General features: G+C 43.7%; 1 protein-coding gene across 1 annotated transcript in view; it reads right to left on the bottom strand.

The window, feature by feature from the left end:
* MAP1A (microtubule associated protein 1A) overlaps window positions 1-25,324 on the bottom strand; it is a 66,457-nt gene extending 41,133 nt beyond the window's left edge. The window contains 3 exon segments of the mRNA XM_086620542.1: window positions 16,669-16,770; window positions 21,738-22,461; window positions 25,304-25,324. Coding sequence (XP_086476668.1) covers window positions 16,669-16,770; window positions 21,738-22,461; window positions 25,304-25,324 — 847 coding nt within the window.
* Window positions 25,325-26,537: the final 1,213 nt, after the last annotated feature.

The following is a 26,537-nucleotide window of genomic DNA, read 5'->3' as shown; positions in this document are numbered from 1 at the left end:
TGAACCTGTGAGTTTTCTGTGGCAACACTCTGGTCTCTCTTGTCCCAGAAAATAAGATTTTAAAAGTAGTGATCCTAATTTAACTCAGCAACTCAAAAGCTTTAGGGAAAACGACAAAAGATGACCTGTCTAGAACTCTCGGTGGAAAGGATAAAGAGGTTTATAAATCAAGGCTGCGAAACTGGAGCAAACACTGGCAGTGCTAAAAGACCAGAATGAACATGAAAAGAGGGATTGAGGGAATTACTGGGGTGTGGTAAGAACAGCAGTGTATCCCCTGCATGAGTGCAGCATGACTCCTCAGCATCCAAAAGGGTGGCTTCATGCGGCAGAGAGGAAGGAGGGACTACGATCAAATCCTAGCGATTTCTTAGCAACACTGGGATCAAACCCTGGTGTTTTCCTGGTGACACTGAGTTCAAGGAAAGACTTCTCCAAAAGTGCTTCCAATAAGCAGCATATGTCTACCTGAAGAAACGCCCGTGCCTTCTACACAGTGCTCAGGTGGGCTGTACTTCCTCAGCAGTCTTTGCCAGCATTAGCACCCGACCAGCACCCACAGGACTGCTCCAGCCAGAGGCACAGCAAAGCTTTCCATGTGTCCCAGCAGACATACAGGATGAAGGAGAAGGTACAAGCCAGGTCTAGCACTGAAAGTAAGAAAGAAATGCAACCAAGGCAATGTGAGAGAAGTGACAAGAGCCAAAATATGGTGCAAGATTCCTCTTCCTTCAGAGAGTATCCTTTCCTTCCAGATATGTTTAACTGCCTCAGATCACATTCTTTCTCCGAACCAGCCATTAATCTTGTAAAAGAGACCAGCTGCCATGAGAAGGGCCAGATTCCCAGGAACTTGCAAATGGAAGGTGGGGAGCTAAGCTTGGCAGACAAACCAAAAGGAAGGCTACGGAGCGGGTAGAGTAGGATTTAGAATTGGCAGTGGCACAGGTAAAATTTCCAAGATGAAATACACTCAGGAAAGTTGACAATTCTCTAAATATACGGTCACGCTTATGTGACTCTGTGTCAAAAACTGTAGAGGATTTAGTAAACCAGTACTGACCCCTGAGGAACACCACTCGTCACTGGTCTCCACTTGGACATGGAGTCATTGACCACAACTCTTTGAGTGTGATGATCCAGCCAATTCCTTATCCATCGAGTGGTCCATCCGTCAAATCCCTATCTCTCCAATTTAGAGACAAGGATGTCATGAAGGACAGTGTCAAATGCTTTGCACAAGACCAGGTAGATGACATCACTTGCTCTTCCCTTATGCACCAGCGCTGTAACCCCATCCCAAAAGGCCGAATTTGTCAGGCACAATTGGCCCTTAGTGAAGCCATGTTGGCTGTCACCAATCACCTCATTTTTTTTACCATGTGCTTATATTATAAGCACATATATTATTATACTATTCATATTATTATTATATTATATACTTATTATTATTATTTTTGTATTTCCATTTGTTGCTTATAAGGACTACTAGTCAAGAAAGGAAAAAAGATGCAAAATGGGCAAATTATTCTTCTTTAGATGTTCTTTAGACGGCGATCAACTAGGACATCCATTTTAGGCACTATTCCCTCCTGGCTTTATGCCCTCCTGTAGGATGAGATCAGCACTGCAGCACATGCTTTGTTGCAAGTATATAGCTCAGATGAAACCGGAGATGAAAAACAAATGGAGGAGAGGGGAAATTAAAAAAAAAAAAAAAATCAATGACCACTTTGAATTATTCATCTCCATGAAATAGGAATAAAAATGCAAGCAAGTTCCATCTTTAGAACAGTCATCCCAGGAGAATTTTCTTTATAGGAGTCAAACTGTCTACTGCAGATTTTCCTGTGGAATCATTAGTACTCAATAACATTTCAGAGGCAAATAGGTAGGATTATGTCAAACCCAGACCATTCAGCTACCTGAAGGCAAAGCAACATTGTGAATAGCCATACCCAATTTCCAAAATAACTACTGTCAAAAGTGAAGGCAGAGAAAACCCAGAACAGGCCTCAGTTTACAAAAATACAAGTAAAACTATTGAGAACAGGTCATCTGAAAGAAAAATATGGCCTTGTCCTATTATGTGGTTCATGGATTTTTTCCTGTCTCAATTTTTTTTAAACATGAGAAATTTTGTGTCTCATCCAGTTTGTCTGTCCTAGAAAGTTCTACACATAAAGATCAATATCACTGGGGAGAAAAAACAGCACTGTTTTAAATTGATTCAATATGCATTTCACCTAATCCATTTACCAAAGGACTGAAAAATCAAAATCACTGAGTTATTCACAAGCTACTACCTCAAGGACAGGCCAGTGTAGACTTAGTATTTATTTTAAAAAGAAAACACCCACATCTACCAGGACATAAAGTACTACAGAAAACAAGACAACGAAATATGCTTGTTTTCTTCTGTGTCCTGAAAAAACGTCCAACCCTTCCCCAACAATCTCATAATTATTTTCCTTTTCTATCAAATAAAATGCATTAATCTTCTCTCAAGGTCCATTCAAACAAATCGTGACACCTCAAATCCTTATCTATGAAAGACAGTACAGCAGAACTGGTTCAGCACAGTGCACTACCTCCACTTTCCCTGAAGGATGCAAAACACTGTTCCAGGACAAACCCACTTACCCTTTACTCTTTGTCTCTGTATACGCTTCAAGAATTTAAGTTCCGTGAACCGCCAACAACATTTAACCACAGTGTCTGGTTTTAGTAGCAAGAGTAATATTTAGTAGGGCAAGTTCTAACTTTAGAAAAGCTACCAGTGAATTCATGACTGCAGTGATTTCAACTGTGGGAGCTTTGATCTAAGAAATTCACAAAATTAGAAAGTTAGTTATCTGTGGAGATAAAATCCAGGAAACAAAGGAAAAACCTCACCGAGCATTATTTTTGCCTGTGTTTTATATAAAGACTATTTCTGAGTAGAAAACAACTATATCAGTTTATTTCTAGTTAAATAATTGTATCAACTCAATCTGGTTTGTGAAGACTTGTTTTCAAGTAAGTATGCCTGCATCAGGAATTCTACTGTTAGCACTGTACTGCCAGTTTTGCAAGTAGATTTCCCATATACACCAGTCTTAAGCGACGACTAAAGAAAGGAGAGAGGTGGAGCACAATAATCACCTGTATTGGCTAGGTTTTCCAGCATAGCAGTGTCTTACTGCCTCTCTGCAGCAAACGAGCCCCACGTGTAACACCTACGCCAGACAGCTCATTCTCTACCATTCCCCCCCAAGACAGGAGGAATCTTTGGTGTGCTGAACATTTTCCTCTAATGAACATGTATGCCTGTAGTACTCCATTTAGAGACAGCAGGTCAAAGAATCACACTTAGACACAAAACAAGAAATGAGCTTGTGGTGACCACTGGACCATGCAGGAACTCCTATATTACCAAATTTAGCCTCCAAGAAACCACATCTGCATGTGTCATTTTCACACACAGAGCACAGTCCTGCTCCCCATGATGTTTTTTATTACAAGCTACACCCTGCAATTTTAGGAGCCATCCTATCCTTAAGGCACGTCATCGAGTGTCCTGAAGCAAGAACCAAGATCTGGACTGTGACTCATGGTTCTATGGGGAAGCCTATTCAGGCAGCCAAGGACAGGTCTGATACATTTGTATTGTCAGGCAGAAAGAAAACAGTTCCACATTCTAGAAGAGTTTTAGCTTATATTGGGAAGGTTAAAATCAGTTTCAAATGATGGACAGCTGATGAGCAGATATATTTGTTCAAGATATTTCTAGGGGAATCTCATATAACTGTTGTTATCAAGGAATTAATTACCTGCAAGAAAATACACTAATTGTTAACTGAAACTCATGATTGGTACCAAAATCACTGATCTGATTTGTCTACTGGACTAGACATGTTACAGACAAGAGCAAGAAATTTACACTATACTTGTGCAATGATAGTTATAGATTATCTGTTTTAGAAAACTAACTTCACAGCAGAGAACAGCAGGCATGAGCTCAGGCCAGTGTACGGAGCTAGCTGAAGATGTATTGCAGGCTATTAATTTAGAGTAAGATATAATGTCATTACAGAGACCCCTCGAGGGGTTTTTGGATTTGTTTTGTTTTGTTTTGTTTTTTCCTATGGTTTTAATTTTTTGAAAGACAGATTCTAAGATTCGAAAACTGAAAAGATCCTAACAGTTACAAGCATTGTTTGAGGTCAAAACACCCAAAGTTAGTCTGATTAATACAACAGCATTATGGAATGAGTAGAGAAGACAGCTGCAGGTAGTCAGATTTCTTCCAGAAGAGAACTCAGACTTAGATACAGGCAGAATGCAATATAGTGGCTGGAAACCACAATAAACAAATTCAGCCTGGAAGTGAGGTGCAGTTTTAACCATGGGTAATTAACACTGAAACTAATTACCCATGGTTTATAGCAGACTGCTTGTAACCTGATGCATTCAAATAAAAAACAACACCTCACCTTCAACAGTTTGTATAATACAAAATTCATCACACTCTCCAAAAGACAAAGACAATCAATAGTCAAAACATGCGTTTAGTTTAAAATGAAAATACTGTCTTCAGGCAGTGAATTTATTTTCTTTGCAGTGCTCTTAGTTTTCCAAAGCTTGAACTCAGGAATTGACTCATTTGTTCTGTTACTGCTTCATACGGGCTAGCAGGATAAAGCAATAAGTAAAAAAAAAAATACAGATGGAATAGGGATCTGATGTCAATCCTCAGCAGTAGAACATTTGCCATAGCAAGAAATTACAAAAAGCTGATTGCTTTTGCACGCAGTCCCCTGAAGTTTCCAAATGAAGCAGCAAAGGTATTCCGTTACACAGAATGGAGTGAAAACAAGTCGGTACTTCAGAAGAAAGATGCCTCTAAACACAAGCCCATCACGATCCTTGTTAAATCCACTTCAGAATTCATGATTTTCTAGCACAAAGACTTATGATTTCTCAGTATCAAATACAAAGCACGTCGTCTCAGATTCGCTAGGAAAGAAGCGACACTGGATCAGGAAAGGAGAACAGTGCCTCCAGTCGGCAATGTGAAGTTCTTATGGGAGAGGAAAAAGGCCCACGTTGTGGCGAGGCCATGGTTAACAGGGCGAGACAAAGTGCTGGAGCGGGGCCAGTCGGGCTGAGGGACAGCTGCTCCGCACGGAGCGGGGAATTATGGCATTAAAATTACAATAGCGCATGACAACAATTAATCTCACGGCAAAATAGGATTAACGGGCTCCTTCCACACTGTTTTTCAGTCGTCTGAACCTGCACCCAGCGGAAGAATTTATTTCCTGAAATAGCAGCTGAGATCCTGGACGAGATGCCTTCAGGGGAGCGGAGCCAGACCCCGTGCCCCGCCGGGCGCAGCAGAGCCCAGAGCCGGCGCCATCGCCGGGCCGGGGCCGCTCCGGAGCGGGGCACACGCGCCTCGCGCGCCGGTGCGGGGAGCCGAGCGCGCAGCCCGTGCCCTGCATCGGGCACGTTAATGCCGCCCGGGGCTCGGCCCGGCAGGAGCAGGGACAGCGCTCATCCGCCGGCTGAAGTGAGGAGACTTTCCGCTTGATGAACCCGCCCGGGGAAGCACGGCGGGCACCGACGGGCAAACCTCTCCGGATGCATCCCCGAGCCCGCGGGCGGGACTGGCGCAGCCCAGCGGCCTTAGCCCAGAACGGCCGGCACTGGAACACCCGAAGCCGCCCACCCCCCGCGGCTGAAGTGTGAAATAAGGTAAAGAGGAGTCGAGAGCAGCTGGTCAGAGATTCCCCCCTCGAGCCCACGCCAATACTGTGGATTTTTAAAAGCAAAGGAAGAGAGCTGGAGAGCTGTATTCATAGCACAGTAGAGGGAAACAAATCAAGAGATCTGTCAAAAAATTATACACAGTTGTTGAAAGTATCACATCTTAAAGATTATTTTCCTGCTTAATCCTCCTTCCCCTTTGCTCTTCTTGTTTGTCTTAGCACGGTCCAGTTGACCAGGATTGGAAAAGCCTCCTCTAAGCCACTGAAGCCAGGGACGCTAGAGGAGGAATGCTTACAGAGCCCCACTGAAGTAAAGATACACCAATACTGTGTTAACAAGGCTTTCGTTACCAATCTTTGGGTATGACTGATGCTACAATCCCAGTGACATTTGTAAAAAAAAGTCACCCAAAACTTGTATTAGCTTGTAATAAGTATCTCTAGTTTCAACATCTCTGCTAAACATGGAACAACATGAAGACTCCAACAGAAGTGTGTATTAGAAGTACTCTTATTTAGGAGGTCACTGTCATTGCAGTTGTCGTGCTTACAATGCATATGGCCACCAAGAGAATGCTGCCTCGCTCAAGTTAATGAGAGGTCACTGCAGCACTAAAAAAAAACCAAAACCAAAACCACAAACAAACACCAACCCTCCCCCCTCAAGGTTATTCTGTGTGCAACTGCTGTGATGGACAGTATGACACAGTTATCAGAACACTGTTTAAAGAACTGTTCTGCATCATGCAGATCAACATAAACTGTTATCCAGTGACTGAAAGCTGCTAATTTTATAAGATGGAGAAAATGGTGTCTTCAACAGCCTTTGTTGTTTTTCTGCTGGCATTGAGTGGAAGCACATGCCCCTTCATTCTTTTTTGTTGTTGTTGTTGTTCACTGGCTCACTCAGAGCTATTGCACAGTTCTTGTTTTAAAAAAAGGTAAACAGTTTCTCAAAAAAGTAGAGATAAGAGAATAAGGCCAGACAGTCAACAAAAGAAAAGAAAATGCTATTCTAGGCAAAAAAATAGAACGAATTAAAATGGGTTACACACTAAAAGATGGCAGGTGTCTGCTGAGGGAAAAAAAATAATCTTACATAAGGTGCTAAAAACAGTACCTGCAACCCTTGAAATGCCTGAGTTGTCAGAACAATGGAACTGAGTGTTCACCAAGGTCATAAAAGATGCTGCTCTGCGTACTCAAATGCTGAGCCCTAACAGCCAGTTCAGCTTTCCAGCAAGAGGCCCCAGCTTCCAGACCCTGGGCCAGCAGTGTACTAACCTCAGCCAAATTTTATGGAAGCCAGTCAAGTTCCAGAGGATGCTCAAGTCTGGAGCGCAGGTGGGAGGGTTTAGTTTGTGGTGATGTTACTCATGAACAACAGCTGAGGATGAGAACTGGAAATCTTATATTTATTTTCAAGTTCTACAAGAAGTCACATAAGCACCATACCATAGATAAAGTCCATAGCATCACAGAGTTTTGGGTTGGAAGGGACCTTTAAGATCATCTAGTTCCAATGCCCCTGCCATGGGCAGGGACACCTTCCACTAGGTGGGGTGGTGACCCATCCAACCTGGCCTTGAACACACTGGAGCATCCACAACTTCTCTGGGCAACCTGGTCCAGTGTTTCATCACCCTTATTGTAAAAAATTTCTTTCTTAGATCTAATCTAAATCTCCCCTCTTTCAGTGTAAAGCCATTGTCCCTTGTCCTGTCACTACACACCCTTGTAAAAAGTCCCTCTCCAGCTTTCTTATGGGTGCCCTTTAGGTACTGGAAGGCTGCTGGAAAGTCTCCCTGGAGCCTTCTCTTCTCCAGGCAGAACAATCCCAACTCTCTCAGCCTGTCTCCAGAGCAGAGGTGCTCCAGCCCTCGGATCATCTCTGTGGCCTCCTCTGGACCTGCTCCAACAGCTCTGTGTCCTTCTGATGTTGGGGGTCCCAGAGTGGAATGCAGCACTCCAGGTGGGGTCTCATGATTATAGACAGGCAGTAACATTGAATATTCATTAAAATAGAGAATTCAGTATTTTTCTAAAGTTCTTATGTGATGGACCTCGTTCAAAGGTAATGTGGTTTTTTCCATTCTTTAGACTTCTAAAGTTCAGCTTCATGAACTCTCTATTATCTTCATAAGAGTAAAAGATGATCTAGGAAAGAACTGCATGCTGTTGCTGCTTATGAAGATAATGCAGAGTGTTGTGTCTATCAATTCAATTTTATCTTAGATTGTTAAAATAATTAAGAGGTTTGAACACTGGCATTATCATAAGAGTCTTAAAAGTTGAGAACTCTTCAATTTAGAAAGCTTATTATAAAAAAAATAGAGAGAGAGAGATCAGGTGGTTACTCACCAAATCCTAAAATGGTAGAAGCTAGGGAGCACTCAGTAAAGTTAAACCAACTTCAAACAGAAGAGGAATTTCTTGACAGCAGTCAGTGAATTTCAGGAACTTGCTGCTATACATGACTGTGGAAGCAGACAGCATTTGTAGATTCATGAGGGATTAAATAACTTTTACTAAAAGGAGCTGCTCGTGGTGTGCCCTTTAATACCCCTAATCCAAACATTATGCATAGTGAGAGACCTATGAGGGGGAAAAAGGGCAATCAAAAGCAGTTAGGCTCTCATGCTTCCCTGAATTCCATCTCTTGTTGCTACTTCTGGAGACAGAATATTGGGCTAGACAGACCACTGATCTGATTCAGTAAGACATTTAATTTCATCTTAATTGCTTTTAAAAAGCTGAACAGAATTTTCACCTTACTATTCAGTGGAGGAGTTTAATAGAACCAGAGCATCTATGAAAAATCATTGCTTTCACAGGAATGATGCTTCATGCAAGCAGATCCTATATGATTTTACTGAAGCCCTCAGCAGTTTCAAATATGTAAGAAATATGCACAGACATGTCAGTCACAGAGGGTCAGTTTAACACATACATGAATTTTGGAGTGAGAAAGCACCATCTGCCCTTTCAGTCAGTAATCAACATTTGGACAGAACAGCATGAAAGCAAGAAGATTAGGTTAAATTAACCTCTGCTTAGCTGAAGTGCAAAATAGCTTATTGGAGCTCTGAGTTCTTATCTTCACCAAGTAGTCTTTTGAGTATCACAGTGAGAACCATAATGGGTATTATGAACAAAGGAACATTTTAAAATACACAAAAGGAAAACAAAATTTAATCCTGATACCTTCCTAGCCTGGCCTACCAAAGAAGGTTCAGTATGCTGGCTTCAAATGCATAAAATGTAGCCAAATATTATCATCAAAGAGAACTCTGAAGATGTGTAGTTTCCAAAGAAGCTCTCTTAGCGTTAAAAACATCTGTTAAAGATGGTAAAAGTAGCATTTTGAAATAAAGCTTTATATATGACCTTATAAGTTTTTACTTTTGTGCTATCTCTTGTTTTAAAACTTAGCTCTGCAGTTCAGATAAAGCCAGATATATTCAGTAAATATTGCTGTTCTGTATTTGGAACAAATTAAGAATATATTTTAGAGACAACGAAGTTATTTCTATTTTAACAGTAATGGTGGTGGGAAGATTGCAGCAATCGGACTAAGCCTATACAAACAGATAACTTCTTTACAAAATCTAAGAGAGATTGACTAAGAAACTCTCAGCTTCCAATCTGAGCTCCAGCAGTCTGGCATTTAAGTCTAGAGGACTGAAAAACCCATCAGCAGTAAAGATTCAAACAGAATACAAAATGAATGCCCATCAGCATGGCATTTCAGAAAATATGACTTTACTTCTTAATAAAAACCAAATAAGCTTGTCAAATCTCAAAGGTTGCACTGATATAGTGTAATTATTATTTCATAAGGCATGTCACGTAAGCCTACACCAGGACTCATGCTGCTCACCATATTCATGAACAACTTGAAAAGGAGGAAAGCAGACTGGTGCCAAAGCTTTATAGATCATATCAAGTTATTAGAATGTCTGAGAGAGACTCCACAATGCTGAGTTTCATTTGCCATTTTATTTATCAGTATAAATCACACATTAAATGACGCCACCTACTGCTAACTAGAGCTAACTATTACCACTGGGAAGAGATCTTGAGGTTATGATAGTCTTAGTTCTATTCAGGAGTCAGCTCGCTGCTCAGCAGCAGTCAGAAAGTGAACAGGGATGTTAGAAAAAAGGAAAAGTAAAAAATCTTGTGATACTATGTAAAAACATAGCTCTACCCCACTTTGAATGCTACACACTTCTGATCCCAGCATCTCAAAGAGGTAGATCTAGAAGACATTAATAAAACAAGAAAGATGAAAGGTATGGAATAGCTCCCCGATAAGGAACCAGTAGGTAAGCCAGGTCTCTTCAATATGAGGAAATAATGAGAAGACAAATATGCCAAACCTGTAATAACTAGATTGTCCAGCATAGGAAGGTACAGGAAAATGAATTCAGACAGAAATGAGAATCCAAAGAAATAAGAGATTGCAGATTTCTTCCTGGAACATGTCACTGAACTGTTCCATTCCTTGCCAGATTTTCTACTTCTAGTAGAGAAAGACTGAAACTTTGTGGAAGTTAAAAAGTTCTGAGTGTTACCAAACACACAAAAGACATACCTTTCCAAGAGCTGGAAAGAGAGATAAGCTAGGATAGTCCAAGCAGGAAGTATTTTATGTGCTCATCTTACGCTCTTGCCCACACATCCATTTTTTGTCACTGGGCTGAGCGTACCTTTTGCTTAAACCAGCACAACTACCTACCCTAACATACAGCATTCTTACAGAACACATATGCTTCTAGAACACACACGTAACTGATTAAAGTACATTTAACTGCTAGGTCCTGGTGGTGCTTGCAATTCCCAGAGAGACTCTTTACCAGTTATCTGGGAGAAAAAGCTAAAGCCATTTGTAACAGAAGTCAGCTGAAAAGAACGATGCTTGGGATTGCTGCAGCCACATGTAGCAACAAGAAACATGGACTGCACTTACAGCGTGGGAAACTGTATTTTGGGAGACTGTAGTTCATGGGATCTTCGAGGTCATGCTCAGTATGGTTACAATGAGAGCAAATACAGCCCTCAAGCACATAAGGAAAAACACAGAAGCTGACAAGCGCTTGCTTTTATATTTCTCTCCTCAGAAGTATGTTGGCAGACAAATGGTGCCGAAAGGTTAATTGCTTGATGTTGTGGTTTAGACCCAGGTGGCCACTGCGCATCGCGCAGCCCCTCGCTCACTCCTCTTCCCCGATGGGCTGGAGAGGAGAAAATATAACAAAAGGCTTGAGGGATCACCCACCAACCATGGCCACAGGCAAAACAGACTCAACCTGGGGACAAATCAATTTAATTCATTACCAGTCACATTCAGAGAGGATAATGAGAAACAAAGCCAGATCTTACAAAACCACCTTCCCTCACCCCTCCCTTCCTCTCAGCTCTACCTCCTCCCCCAAGCAGCACAGGGGGACAGGGAATGGGGGCTCTGGTCAGCTCATCACACATTGTTTCTGCTGCTTCTTCCTCCTCAGGGAGAAGACTCCTCACACTCTTCCCCTGCGGCAATGTGGGGTCCCTTCCCATGGGAGACAGTTCTCCACAAACTTGTGACGTGAGTCCTTCCTGCAGAATCCAGTCCTTACCCAGACTGCTCCAGCACAGGCTTTTCCCACAGAATCACAGCTTCTTAGGGTGCAGCCACCCGCCCTGGCATGGAGTCCTCCACAGACTGCAGATACGTCTCTGTTCCACATTTATCTCCAGCAGCGTGATGTCCTTTCCCACAGGAGACAGTCCTCCATGAAGTCCTTTGGGCACAGCCACCTGCTCCCGTGTGGGGTCCTCTGTGGGCTGCAGGTGGATCTCTGCTCCACTGTTAATCTCCATGGGCAGCAGGGGGACAGCCTGCTCTCTCACCATGGGCTGCAGGAGAATCTCAGCTCCGGCACACCTCCTCCCGCTCCATCTTTGCTGACATTGGTGTCCGCACAGTTGTTTCTCTTGCATGCCTCTCCTCTCTCTGCTGCAGCCACGACAGGCCTGACAAACCTTGGCGGTCTCAGCAGGAACAAACTCCACCCAGCAGACACCCCTGAAGCAGGGCACTTCAGAGCGCTCCAAGCCACAGTGTCACAGCCACCACCAGTCAAGCAGCAGCAGTCCAGTGCAGCTAAGTACCTGTGCAGGAGGCCAGGGGCCAGGTCCCCTACCTCCTCCTTCTCTTCACTGCAGGTCCCACATGGTGCAGGGTTCTTAGTCCCTTCTTACATGTCATTCACAGAGGTGATGATTGGCTCAGCCCTGGCCAGAGGTAGGTCCAACTTGGAGCTGGGGAAGCTTCTAGTAGCTTCTTACAGGGGCTATCCCTCTAGCCCCTCCCCTGCTATCAAAACCCCACCACATAAACCCAGCACACGCGAGAACTAAAAATCACGTCTAAAAGTCCAAAGAATCATTACTGCATCTGAAAAAAAAATAATGTTAGCCATTGACTTTTTTACTACCTAAATGTGCAAATTCAGGACATAGTAGTCCTTTTACTAATAGTCAATAGCTGAACAAAATCCAGCACTGGATGATCTATGTTACAGAAGTCTCTTTAGCAAGAGGCCACAGCTGTCGGAACACACACTGTCACTGTAATCTAATTTTCACAAGCAATTGATCTTTTGCCTCTTATCTGGAACAGCTTTTGCTTGAACACAAACTGTACTATCTGAGAGATGTAATTTGAATAAACAAAGCAGCTTTTTTTTACTGTCGTGCACTTGAGATTGATCACTGAAAACTAAGCCATGTAGTGGGAAAAAAGTACAGGGACAAGCTGGCACTCAGAGCTATTGCAAGTTCCATGAAGAAGATGAGTCACTTGTACAAGTAAAAACACTAACCTATGACTTATTTGTTACTGTAAAAGGAGGATTAAATGCAAACTTTGAGAATAAGATATGCATAGTGGACTTGTGCATTTGCCTTTTCTTCTCAGCAGGTTCTCATCAACTTAACTTGCTTCTAGTAAAACTCCTTGTTCTTTAACTGTTGCAAAGTTGAATTCATAGAAGCACATAGAAAGAGACCTGAAAAGATCATCTGGTCCAACTTTTAATGAGAAAAGGAGCATAAATGATATTATCTAGCACCCTGTCCAATCACATCTTGAAAACCTCCCGAGTTGGAGACTCTACTATGTCCCTGGGAAGGTTGTGCCTGTGACCGACTGTTCTCACAGTAAAAAGACTTGTGTCTTACCGTGAGTTGAAACCTCTCCCAATGCAACTTGCACTCATTGCCTCTTGTGAAGAGAAAGCCTCCATCCTCTTTGTAGCTGCCCATAAGTTCTAGAGAGGCAGTAAAAACAGATTCTTCTCCTAGCTTGAGTTAATAGCATTTTAGGAGCACTCATCCAAGATGACAGCTGCCTTCAGGAACTCTAATGCAACTTTACCACATCCTCAGTGGGCTGTGGCAGATATATCTGTATCCTCAATTGGCATTAAATGTAAAATGAAGGCATCAGTAGGATGTGAAGCCTGTGTATTAGGTCGAATATGATATGTTTCAGAGGCTGCAGGCCATCTGCCTGTAAAGCAGCTAGTTACTAGACTGTTACACAAACCCTGCTGGCTTTCAGCATAAAACATTAAGTTTGCAAAGAAATATGCAAGCTAATACTTGAAAGTGTTTAATATTTCTGATAATCCTTTTACAGAGGCAAGAAAAGTATCTCAATGTTTCATTATTTCAAGCATTTGTTCCATCAAATTCAACTTGAATGTTGTTCTTAATTGCTTGATTTTCAATTACGTCATTAGTTCTTTGTAAAAAGTTTTCTGAAGACTAACACGAAGTACAATTTGAGAGGAAAGATCACTGGGATGGCTGTTGAGCTATTAAAAATCCCCTAGTCAGACTGAAAACAGCTTCTAATTTTCATGTAGAGAGAACTGTTTTCAGAAGAAGCAGCTGTTTTCGCTGAACATCAAAACCAGATATCAGAAAGCGTACTTCCCTTGTGCTGAGAAGTAATTATTTGGAGCATTTCACCTTGCACCATGTCAATTTTTATTGGAAAGAGACAGCCTCTCTCAGCTGTCTGTGGTTTGGGTTGGAAGGGACCTTCAAGATCACCCAGTTCCAATCCCCCTGCCATGGGCAGGGACACCTTCCACTACACCAGGTTGCTCAAAGCCTCATCCAACCTGGCCTTGAACACTTCCAGGGATGGGGCAGCCACAGCTTCTCTGGGCAACCTGGTCCAGTGCCTCACCCACCTTCATTGTAAAAAATTTCTTTCTTGGATCTAATCTAAATCTCCCCTCTTTCAGTTTAAATCCATTGTCCCGTGTCCTATCACTACATGCCCTTGTCCAAAGCCCCTCTCCAGCTTTCTTGTAGCCACTTTAGGTACTGCAAGGCTGCTTGAAGGTCTCCCTGGAGCCTTCTCTTCTCCAGACTGAACATCCTCAACTCTCCCAGCCTGTCTCCAGAGCAGAGGTGCTCCAGCCCTCGGATCATCTTCGTGGCCTCCTCTGGATGTGCTCCAACAGCTCCATGTCCTTCTGATGTTGGAAGCCCCAGAGCTGAACGCAGCAGAGAGCTAAGAGCAAAGTTCCAGTTAGTTCGTGCCTCAGCTTTTCTCCTCTCATTTGTGCCACATTTGAGATTCATTTGTTCTTCATCATCTCTAACAGACTACAAAACTTGTCAGAAGGATAACTGTGCCCTCCTTGATTCCATAGAATACTGCAGTTACATTTTGATTTCAGCTTCAAACACTAAGCATTAACATAACACAAATACAGTTTGGAAGTAACTACTGTAATCAAGTGAGAAATTGCAGATAGGAAAGTCTTGTAATACTCTTGTCAGGCAGACTGCTTTACTTAGTTGTATTGTATTACCAGCCTTTATTTTTTGTTTCTTCTCAGTGGCGTCAAACTTGTACTGGTTGTTACAAGCCTGTAGAGTGAGAAGCCTTTTGCATTAAATAGAAGGTCAAAGAACTCCTCTGGCTTGACAGTAACTGCTGTGCTCCAGCTGACTTTTCCCTAATCACAGAGCACAAACATCAATCATTAAGGGAATGATATTCTGAGATTAATGCACATACTTCTGAAAATAAGTTTCATCCTCCAGAGACACTGCTAAGCATATCAATGTAGAGGTGCATGTCCCCCACACAAGCAAGACTAGGATCTTTTAAGTAGTATGGAATCAAAACATGAACTGGAAGGGATTTCAGGAGATCTCTAGAACAGCCTTCTGCTCAGAGGAGCTAAGACCAAGCTATGAATGCTAAGAGGAAAATCAGTTGCAGCCACTCTTCTCTATGCCCACTGCAGGAACAAAAGGCATGTACAGTGTGGAGCTGAACAACTCCTCCTGTTAAAAAATTTCTAGTTTTATATATGTCCATCTGGAGCAGAATGGTGATGAACACACATCTTCATAGCGCTGTTACAGGATATAAAGCAATGAATTTGCAGGAAGTTGCAACAGCAGTTAAAAAATAAATTAGAAATATTCTTAACCATGAAAGTAATCAGTATAGAATAGCTGCTCAAGCAGAAGCAGCATAGCTAAAAGAGCAATTGTTTAAGACTGCAGCTGTCTTCCAAAGGGTATTATCTGATGGTACATATGGAATGCAGTCAAGACTGTTCCCAGTTCACATTTAGAGCTTCTTCCTGATTATATTATCAGTTGTGATCTGAAATTTCTCTTGTAGCAGTCTTTCCCACATCTGCTCCCCAAACCATGCCATAATCATAGCTTCTTGCTAACTGTCACTGGGAGAAACCTGTCTACACTTAAGGTCCACCACCATGAAGTAAATCCTGGGATTATAGCATCACTCCTCAGTTTAAGCCTTTCAGCACTCATTTCTAAACTACACTATCTCCTGATGCAATCTTCAGCTGTACAGACTGTCGTTATTTTCTACAGCTCTAGACTCAGTATTACTGAGTCCTGAATGACTTTGGATTATCAAACTTGCCTCACTGCTCATCCTTTAATGTTTAAGTAGCTATGTTAAGTAGCATGTACTTTGCTGAACTCAACTGGCAATCCATCTCCATTGACAGAGCTGGCTATTTACATCAGAACTTCCGTTTACCCAGCCGCCTGGCCCCTAACTCTATGGCCAAGAGATTTCCTTAAATAGACTTCATGGGCTTAGATTCCCAAAACATTTTTGGCTAGTAGACTAAATCACTCATCTATTTGTTTGCTGATCTCTCCAGAGATCTTCAAGACATTTGAAAAGCAGGACTTGTTTGCAGAACCAATGGTGACTCTTCCCAGGTAGACATCAATTCTGCCTTCTATTATAGTAACTACTGATTTGACCAGTAGACCTGACAGTTAGTTGCTTAATAGATCTGCGATTCCCTAGATCCCTCATGGAACCTTCTTTATAGACTGGCATCACATTTATCACCCTTTGCTCCCCAGGAACCAAGCAAGGGAAGAGACAGACCTTCAAAAAAGGGATTCAGAAAATCATTTGACCAGTCGTACACACTACTTGCAACCCGTTTTGTTCATACAGAAGTACACTCTAAAATCCAAAAGGAGAAGATAGATAATAAATAGCTTACAAAGTAAAACTGTATTGTGCCACCTGAATAAGGTACAGAAGATAGATAGACAAATTCTAACTTACTAGCTTAATAGGCTTTTAAACAGCAGATGTTTCTATTCACTCTGTTCTCAGAATTTTAAGTTAAATTCCTTGCATCTAACAGATCGTTAAGATGACTTTTCTTCTTTAGTATTCATATCTGCAGAATCCCCAGCAAACAATTCACTAATTGAATTTGCCATTCTAAATCACAGTCGGCTTTATTCTGGTTTGGGTTTTTGGTTTTGTTTTTATTTTCAAACCTAAAAGAAAATTTAAAAGTTAATGCTGATAAACCAAAAATCTGACCTTTGACTTCTGAAGAAAACTGAGCCAGGTGTCGGGTTACAAAGAGCCGCAGTTGCTGATTGAGGTCACAGGACAGAATGTTAATGTTCCAGGAACGAATTCCTGCCCAACAACAGAACAAAAAGAAAAAGAATAGTGAGCTGTTATTACATTTACTCTAGAAACAGCAGTGGAGATACAGAAGTTAACAGGACACAAAAGCACCAGCGATGGTCTTCCAAAAGAGCATATTTAGAATGGAGAAAATCTTCTGAAGCAGAGGGCCATAAGATGCTTACCTTCCATAAAACATCTAACCCTGAAGTACATGCAGTGAGCAAGTCTCCATTCAGCTTGGGCTTCATGCACGTGAAACTAACAAGCTACAAGGGATTGAGGCTAAATAAATTACCCTGCTGCCTAACCAAGCAAATATGTTATGTTAATTTTACAGCTGCATTATCCAGCATTGGTCGCTAGTGGAGATGGTCTATGGGACGATTAAACTACTAAACAGCTCAGACACCAGCTTCTCTGCTCTTACAGCCTGTGCATCCTCTGATTCACAAAGGGCCTCCCCCCAACTTGCTCTGCCTAATCACTCCTTCAAAGGCCCTGATCCCACTGAGACCCTTTGAGTTTGCTCTTTAATCTATATAATCTTTGTAAGCTAATCGCCTTCATATCACAGCAGGAAGCAGCATCTGCTCCCAGAGCAAGTGGCACCATGCCATGCTGGGGAAGTAACCTTCAGACCTCAGTGTGAGGAGTTGTACATTCTGGATGACACCAAACACTACAGATTGCAGATCTTCACATCCCAGTAAGAAGCAGCCTCTCCTAGATGGTGTGATACTACACTTTGGCACCATGAACAAAACCAGGATAGCCTCTTGTGCTGCTGCCTGCAGATGTTGAAGGCCAATGCCACAGACTTCTAAGAGTTAACCGAAACAAGAATTTCAGCCCCAGTGTTCATTGATGGCATCCTCACTGAGAGTTCTTCCACCATCTCCTGAATACATGTCCTCTCTTGCATAAAATACAGTTTTATTGCATGTGATATCTGCCTTCTTTCAGGCGAAGCATGTTGATTTTTCATGGAGGTATAATCCCCAGTTACTGCAGCTTTAGGTCTCTAGCACAGTAACTCCACATTGTGCAAGAGCTTCTGCTGGCCACTGGTGGGAAACAGGATCTTCTAGGATACAAGTTCCAGTTTTCTACACATAACCAAGATAGAGTTAGCAATCATTGATTTAGACAGTTCAGTAGTCTCAAGGCCTGTAGAATCTACAGCAGGCTCAAGACAACTTTGTTTCTTTTTCTGGTGACAGCTGACACAGTAGAGTAATATAGCTTATTTATTGCCTGACAGTCTCCACTGCAGAGTGCGCAAAAACCCCTCAGTAAACTCTCTGAACATCATCGGGGAGTGGGGGGGCACGGGGCAGGAACAAAAAAAAATTAAAAAAGGCAAAACAACATAAAAACCCCAAACAACAAATTACCACCACCTTCAGTGTCACAGAACATCTATTTCTTTCAGTTTGGGCATCAGAGGAACAAATGAAACATGGAATAAAAGACAGGGAGCAAGGTGAACACAATGTTTTCCTGTACTATACTCTTGGAAAGCATGATTGCTTGAACAAATGTGCAATATAAGTGTATCTTAACACAGTATAGATGAGCATTCTGACCTGGACAGGGACAAGGTGGCATGCTGCAGGGCAAATCCTGCTGACTCTAGCTGCTGTGTCACTGTCATGGTGTCCTACTGCAGCAATAAATGCTATTGGAGGTACTGATACCTCTAGGATGCAGAAAGAAGAGATCCTCTTTCAGAGCAAGGAAAGGGAAGAGTGAAATCATCTCACTCATTATCCTACTTGCAACAATTTATTCAGCATTTTCCCCGCTCCAGGTAGTCTGAAGTTACTCCTAATCTCTCCCAATTTGCCACAATTTCAATTTATCATCCCATGCCACAGGAGCCAGAACATTGTCCTTGCTGATTCAGATCCTCTACCTCCTGATACAAGACATACCATAATAAGGTTTCTAAATATTCATGCTCTTTGCACATGCGCAGCTTGGGTAAGACACCATGTGACTTATCAGTTTTCCATCTCTTTCCTTATGCCCTTTTTTATTTCCTGCTGAAGTAATTGGCTTATAAGATCTGGCATTTCCCCCTAATACCAGACCTAGTCTTCCAGATATTATTTCTAAAGTGGACAAAAGTTACACAGGACCAGAAAAAGACCACCAATATTAATTAGACAGCATTTTAGAATAAGTGTTGTTCAAGCATCCCACAGTTACACAATGCCACTGCCTAAGAAGCACTACACATGAAATCGAGCAGGTTCTCATAATGTCCTATATTCACTGTTCCATTCCCCTAACCAAGGGATAGGAAGAAGTCTGGGAAAGCACACTTTTTGGATCAGCCAGAGCAAGAGATTTATTGACTGAAAAAAATCTTTGTGGTGTTTTGGTTTTTTTTTTTTTTTTGCACAGACAGGGCACCATGGCCCGCAGAACAAAGACACAAAACAAAACCTGGCTTTTTCATTCCTTAGAAAACCCTATCTAGATGTATAGTATGTAACACTTACGACCAACTTTGCTTGCCAACTTTATTTGCCAATTTTGTTAATCTGATTGTTATCAGGGGTATAAGCCCCTTACCATACTTACCAAGTTGCAGAAAAATGCTTTTCTGAAGGGCAGAAGCATTTTCCTATTTACACTGCTTTGTTTCCTGAAGAAATCAAATCTTCTGCTTAGTAGTCTGTTCTACCTTCACATGAACCTCATGTGAACCCTCTCCAGCAAACTATCACTTAAGAAATGGGAATCATCATGTGTGTAGCATTTCCACATTTCTTGAACTCCCTGAATCAAGAGTATAGCTGTCGCCAACGTTATAATATGCTGTCTGTTGACAGATCTCAAGAACCTGGTGTCATTTTAACTGTTCTTATTTTTTATATTCATCTTCCAATTTGCAGATCTTGGTCTATTTCAAGAAGAGGTCATTCTCTCACTTCACAGTGGGGAAAACTCTATGACCTGCGGGAGGTCTTACTCCAAGTCAGTGACAGAGGAAAGTACGAAATCCAGGTTTTCTACCTCCTTCAGTAGTTCACCTCTACTGTTAGTAACTCACCAGTATTGCTTAAATGGCTCTCATGCAGAGAAGTGTCTGTACTTGGCAGAATTTCAGTAGGTTTCTGGTCAGACAAAACTGTAGAACTTACTTCTCCTTGGCAATTACAATTTATGTTGCAAAATTGGTATTTATTTTTTCTCTTCAATGGGAATTCCCAGGTTATTAGCATACAGCTGCAGAATCAAAGAGCAAAATCCATTCATTTACAGTCTGATCTGCCACTATTTCAAATATTCAGAAAATGGATAAGGTTGCTGGTTGGCACACCACTCCAGTGAAGGGCCAAGTAAAGATGATCATCCTGTTGTGCAGAAATCAGGAGCAGCCCCTCTGAAGAAGGGCTTGCAGAGGACAAATGGTCATAATATGACCTACCCCTACTGAATAAAGCCATCCCTTGCAAAAGGGAATGAAACACTGCTCTCAAAGTAGCTGGTAAGTGTCCTGCCAGCAGAGATGGAGAGAAAAGATGCTGAAGTGGAGAAATGGGACAAGATTTGACATTTTTACACCCATCCCCTCTCAAATTGCACTGCCCATCTGTTCCTCAGTACTGTTGATACTCGAGAGGAAAACAGTCACAGAAGCAACTCCAAATAACACAGTTTAGCCAATAGTTACAACTGTTATCACTGGCATCTTTTAAACCAATGCGTCTTGGAAATGGCGGGCGGGGGGAGAAGAAGCGTATGCAAAGTCAAAACGCTGCTACTTTATTTCTCAGAAGTGTACTAAACTGCTTATTAGAACAGGGATTCCCTTACAGTCCTGATGCAGCCAACAGCCTCTCCTTTCTCTTTTTCTTAGGAGCATCAGAAACTACCACAAAGCAAGAACTACCATCTCACCACCTCCTGCCCCCTCACTTTTAAACAACACTGCATGTAACGCACAAAGACTAATTCATTGCCAAGGCCTCTGGGCGCTGCCACAATACGGATAACAAAGGAGAAAAACGTTATGGCAGTCCTGTCCTGCCCTGTGTCATTCCTGAAGCAGTTCCCCTCACTGCTGTGGCTCATCCTCCCCCAGCCTCTCTGCTCCACACGTTGCTCCTTAGGGAGCGGCCATGGCACAAGAGGCCCCGTCTGCAGCTGTCCCCTCGCACCGCAGCGGACAGCCACGCAAGACAACTCCCCCAACGAATACGACAGAAATTTTTGACGTAAAATGAAAATGCAATGTAACACACTGACCCACTAATAAAAGGGAAGCTTTGGGAAGTTAGAACCATCAGATGTCTTCAAGGTTTAAGACATTCGAAACCAGCTTAACTGCATTTCACTGGTGCAGATGAAGGAATGCTCAGGGGGGATAAGAGCAGCTGATGGTCCGAACGCCTGCCAGCACGCCAGCCGGCAGGAGCAGCGCCAGACTGACCCGTCATTGACGCCATCTGTCGCGGGGCTCGTCCGCGCTGGAGCCGACACTCCGGTCACCCCAGGGACCGGCCGCGCCACCCCTGCGGCACGCGCCACCGGGGCGCGGGCCACGCCCGAGCCCGTGAAGCCCGCCCGAGCGCAGCAGGGCTTCTCCCCCAGCCCCAGGCCCTTCCCAGGATCTGCGGCCCCAGGGCGTGCTCACAAGCGGCCTCCATCTCCTCCGCCCCCACCTCCCGCCGAGCGGCCCCGGCAGAGCACCAGCCCTTCCCTCAGCAGCTGCCCGGGGGCCTCCTCCCGGGCCCGCACCGGCGGGCCCGCACCGCCGCCCCTCCAGGAGGAGGAGGGCGAAACTCTGCGGCGGGGCGGCGGTGCCGCAGGGCAGGGCGGGCACCGGCGGCCCCGCCTTGGGCCGGGCGACGGCGGGGCACCAGGCGGCAGGCGCGGGCGGACTCGCATCCCCGCGGCACTCGGAGGCGCCCCTGCCCCGCCCCAGCCGCGGGGCCTTCCGCCGCGGCCCCGCTCCTCACCGCGCTCCAAGGCGCCGCGGAGCGCCCCTCGCTCCGGCTCCGTCCCGATCTCCCCGATCACGACGAGCAGGGAATGCCTCCGCGGCTCCCGGCGGCGCCGCCCGCCCAGCAGCCAGGGCGCTGCCGTCTCCATAGCGACCTCCCCGGCCGTGGTCTCCATGGCAACCCCGACGGCCGCTACTGCAGCGCGCGGTGACTGGCGCACGGCTCTTAAAGAGCCCTGAGCGCCTCCCCGATTGGCCGAGCCGGCACGTGGTGCTGCGCTACTGCGGAGGGGGGGGCGTGGCCTCTGGGCCCCGGCCCCGGCCCCGGCCCCGGCCCTTCTCCGTCCGGCGCCTCCGCTCGCTGCGCGACCGGCTCTCGGGCTCCGTCCGGGCCTCGGCGGCCGCGCCGCCATCGGGCACGCGGCCCGGTGCCCGCGCAGGGCCCGGGCAGACCCTCGGCTCCTGGCGACACCGGTGCCGCCCCGGCTCAGGCAGTCCGCAGCGCGGGCGGCGCTGACCGGCCGCACCCGGCTGCCGGCCCGAAGCCGGTCTGTCCGCAGGCGCGGAGCGCGGTGCTGCCCCTCACGGGACCGCGGCTGCCGGTGGGCTCCAGCTGGCGTTGGGGGAGCGGGGCTCCCGGCCCCGGCTGGGCGCGCCCGCGCTCTCTTCTGGCATCGGGGCGAGAACGGTACCGCTGCCGAGCTCGAATGCTCGAACGCCCGTGTGCCGGGCTCGTGAGCCTTGAAGGAATAATGCAGAGGGGAGTTTAGTTTGCCGGCATGATTTGAGGTTGAGAGAGTTATACTTCAATACCGAAATCCACGGAGATTTTTAAATGCCCGGTGTTGAGTTGTTGCAATATCCACAGTAAAGTCATGTCAGCCAGCAGTGCTAAAAGATGCCTGGCCTGGCATCATTGTTCACATTCCTTCGTTCTTCTCCATCACTTGGTAGTAAGCAGAACAATCAGATCTTCATCTCTTCCTGTTGGTTCTTCTTCCTGTTCAATGAAAAACAAGTGGAATGGTCTCAAATGGAAAGTGTTGAGATTTCCTAGATTCCAGAAACATGAGATACGAGAAAAATCTCTGAACTTTGCTAGCCACCAGTGTAAAATTGTTGTGAGCTGTCAACTGCTGTGAAGACAGACAGCTATGTAGACAGGAGTTCTTAACGTCCAGGGTGACCAGAGAGGGCCTTAACTCAGGGCACAAGTCCCTGTCTCTAACAGTCAGTTCTAACTAGCCACATCTTCAGAGCACTTCAATGCAGTATGTGGAAAAGCTGAAAAAACTCAAAAGTATGAGACTTCTGCATGCTGAGCAAGGGAGAGCCACCAGAAAGTAGTTTCAGATAGAAAATCCATGTCTTTTCTGACAAAGAAAGGAAGATCCATCCTGTGCTGATGCAGCTGGGTGGAAAAGCAACCCAGCTACTGTAAAACAAGAGTCAAGTCAGCAATAATCTGCAGCGTTTCCTAAAACAGTGTCCGGTTCTGCCCCCTGTGGTCTGCAAGATTTCCACAGAGACGAGCTACCATTCAGGAGGCTTGATGGGTACATAACCCCGTGTCCTGACCTGTTTTGTTCCTTAGTACCCACCAGGCCCGCAGTGAGGACACAGTTGAAACCTCAGAAAGTTCGGACAGTCGGCATTTTGGCAAGCATATGCGAATCTATAGTGTCATAAGACTCTGATAGAAGATAGTCAGGGAAAAAAGCCAACCACAGAAAGGGGGAAAAATCCAGAATAATTATCTCTGCAGGCTACAACTGATGTTACTAGCTTACAGAGTTTTCTCAAATTGAGATCTTTAATAAAAAGGTGCTGTAGGTCTCAACAGATAACTTAGATGATGCAAAAGGTCTTTTTCACATTGAATTGTGGTGACAGCACTGGCTGTGATCTTTATGAAATGAATCTTGTAAACAGAAGTAGCGCATCAAAAGGTTTTAATTTATTTCTGTATGTTGTAACTTGCATAGCAGCATTAATTTAGTTTATCTCAAAGGATTGCACTGAAGTAGGTACATATGTGAATAGCAATAAACCTGCAAATAAACACCAGCATACAATAAATTCTATAATCGAAGTAGGATTGTAGATCATGACGACAAAACATGAAGATGAAGGATTTTCAGAGATTTTTATACCAGCTGGTATAAGTGTCTTCTGTTTTCAGGTGATTCAGTCTTAATACTTGCTGCTTATTTTTGACATGGTGGCTTTCCAGAGCTGCAGCTTTTCACTGCAGTGCAGAGACGCTCCTCCAGCTGGCTTTCAGCCAAGGAGGAAAGAAACCAGAGACATGCAAACTGGAGTGAAAGCTTAAAAAGAATATCCAAGCATGGCTCTGTACCATAGAGACTGTTTACAATGAAGAGATGGGTTTTTATTATGTGATCCATTTGCATTCTTCTACTCTACCATCAAATGGCAAAATAATTATATTTGTGTTACCTTCTGATGTGAATCAGAGCGGTCTGTGGTCACAGTAGAATTGGGGTGGCTTGAGTCCTAGTGTGTGTGCACTGCGTAAGACAGTGAAATGAGGGATTTCCAGCCCAATAAGTTCGTTCTTTTCCCTGTAAATTCACACTCTGGATCCATATAATAGATCTGTATAGCAATGATGGTATAAGTTTCTGCTTTCATGCGCTGCAGCAGTAGCTGGCACCCCCGTGAAATACCAAAAGCTGACTGGACTGGTTACAGATGTCAGAGGTCCTGAGAAACATTACAGAATGAGAAGTGAAAAAAACCCACACAAAAGGATTACCTCTAAACAGTGAAGGACAATGAATCATGGGTAAATGACTATTATAAAAATGGATTTAGAAAGTAGCTTCAAAATAGCACAAAAGGATCTTCATAATATCAATGGCAAGAACAATCTACACAATTTCAGTTTCTCAGTCCTTTAGCCTGGAATGATGGCTTTCTGTCCTCCTCAGATAAATATGTCCATATAAATAAAAATACTTCTGGGAACCAGAGATCTACAGCAGTATCTGAATGAGGATAACACCTTTAACTGAGGTAAAATATCATGTCATTTTGGCTGTGACATTTCTAAGAAGCAGGGAAAAAGAGGTGACTGCCTAAAGGGACTTTATTCTTTGTTCAGGCCTTGATCTCTCCTGTGATGAACACAGCTATCCTTACGTGGAGCAGAAGAACCCAACTTTAATAATGCTTCCATGTAGACATGGAGCCGTGTGGTCATTTATACCGTCACTTCCAGAATGTTTTGTAAGATTAAGAAAGAGAAACAGGGCCTAAGTCCTTCAGTTTGACCAAACCACATATATTTTTGCTTCTATTTAACCTCATGGGTGATTTATCAGAGTAGCAGTTTGGAACGACTACAGCTCTGATCAAGAATAAGATCTAAGTGCCTATGAAATGATCAGGTATATTCATCATGTCATTTCCAGTGATCCAGAGCTTTGGAATTAAAATAGATATTTATGATAATAGATATTTAAGATACTAATTTGTACTGATGGAGCAATCCCTCTTTGAAGCCAAGGTGATTTTTAATTGATTAAATATTAAATACAAAGTGGCCAGAATTCTTACCTCTGTTTCATCTTTCCTCATAACTACAAACAGTCAATATAATGCAGCTGAAACAGTCAGGCAAAGCACAAGCATAAAAAATGAGAACAAATGGAATATTACTAAGATTTTTGCAGACTGAACTGTATGGGTTGCCAGCAGCCTCACTGAACAGTATAGAGAAACTATGGTGCTACACTTTCCACCTTAGCTGTGTATGTATCTTTCACAATTTCCCCTGCTCAGTAAAGACATGCAGGGATTTTAAGACTTGTCCAGAAGAAAGTGCAGAGAAGCTATGTGATCCTGGCTTATAGAGAAATAGCTGAATTGCAGTATTACATGGTGCATTTTGTGTTACTGAATATGTTAGGAGTATTCAAAGGAAGTGATACGCAAGTCAGTAAGTAAAACCTATGCTTAAGAAGGAAGTTAATTTGCAGTGGCAACCTTAGCCACCAAAGGCTTGCAAGATTAAATATGTCTTTTTTTTTTTTTTTATTCATATGGTGAACACTTCTTTGTGGTCAGTCTTTCGCAAATTAAGAAAATAGATGCATCGCATTAATGGTAAGAGCCTTTGCCTGAAGGCAAAGGAGAGCAATAAATTGCATTGTCATTCATAGTTGGTGCTAGTCCCACTGTGTCTCTTTCAGTGTTCTACTACTCCTGGAGCACACAGTCTCTGAACACTGGTTAAGTGATCAACTAAACCACAAATCTTGTATGTTTGCACTGAAATTCAACAGCAATAAAAGATTAAGTAAACCAACTGTAGAATTAATACAGATACCCGCTCCAACAGCTCCATGTCCTTCTGATGTTAGGGACCCCACAGCTGAACACAGTACTCCAGGTGGGTCTAGCTGCATGCTGGTCATTTTGTCCAGAAAGATACTGTGACAGACAGTATCAAAAGCTTTGCTAAAATAAAAACCCCAAACATATCCACTGCCTTCCCTCCATCCACTAGGCAGGTAATCCTGTCGTAAAAGGATATAAAGTTAGTAAGGCATGCCTTTCCCTTCATGAACCCATGTTGGCTTTGACTGACGACTGCCTTGTCTTTCAAGTGATCTTCAATAACTCCTGGAATAATCTTCTCCATAATTTTACCAGGCACCAAAGCGAGACTGACAGCCCTGTAATTACCAGGGCTTCTTTCTTGCCCTTCTTGAAACTTGGAATAACATTTCCAGTTGACTGAGACCTCTCCAGATTCCCAAGAGTGTTGATAAATAACTGAGAAAGGTCT

This window comes from Tauraco erythrolophus, chromosome 14 (assembly GCF_009769465.1).
Source record: "Tauraco erythrolophus isolate bTauEry1 chromosome 14, bTauEry1.pri, whole genome shotgun sequence".
Lineage (NCBI taxonomy): Eukaryota > Metazoa > Chordata > Aves > Musophagiformes > Musophagidae > Tauraco > Tauraco erythrolophus.
The sequence above is the reverse complement of the archived record's forward strand: the minus strand, read 5'-3'. Positions and strand labels throughout refer to the sequence as shown.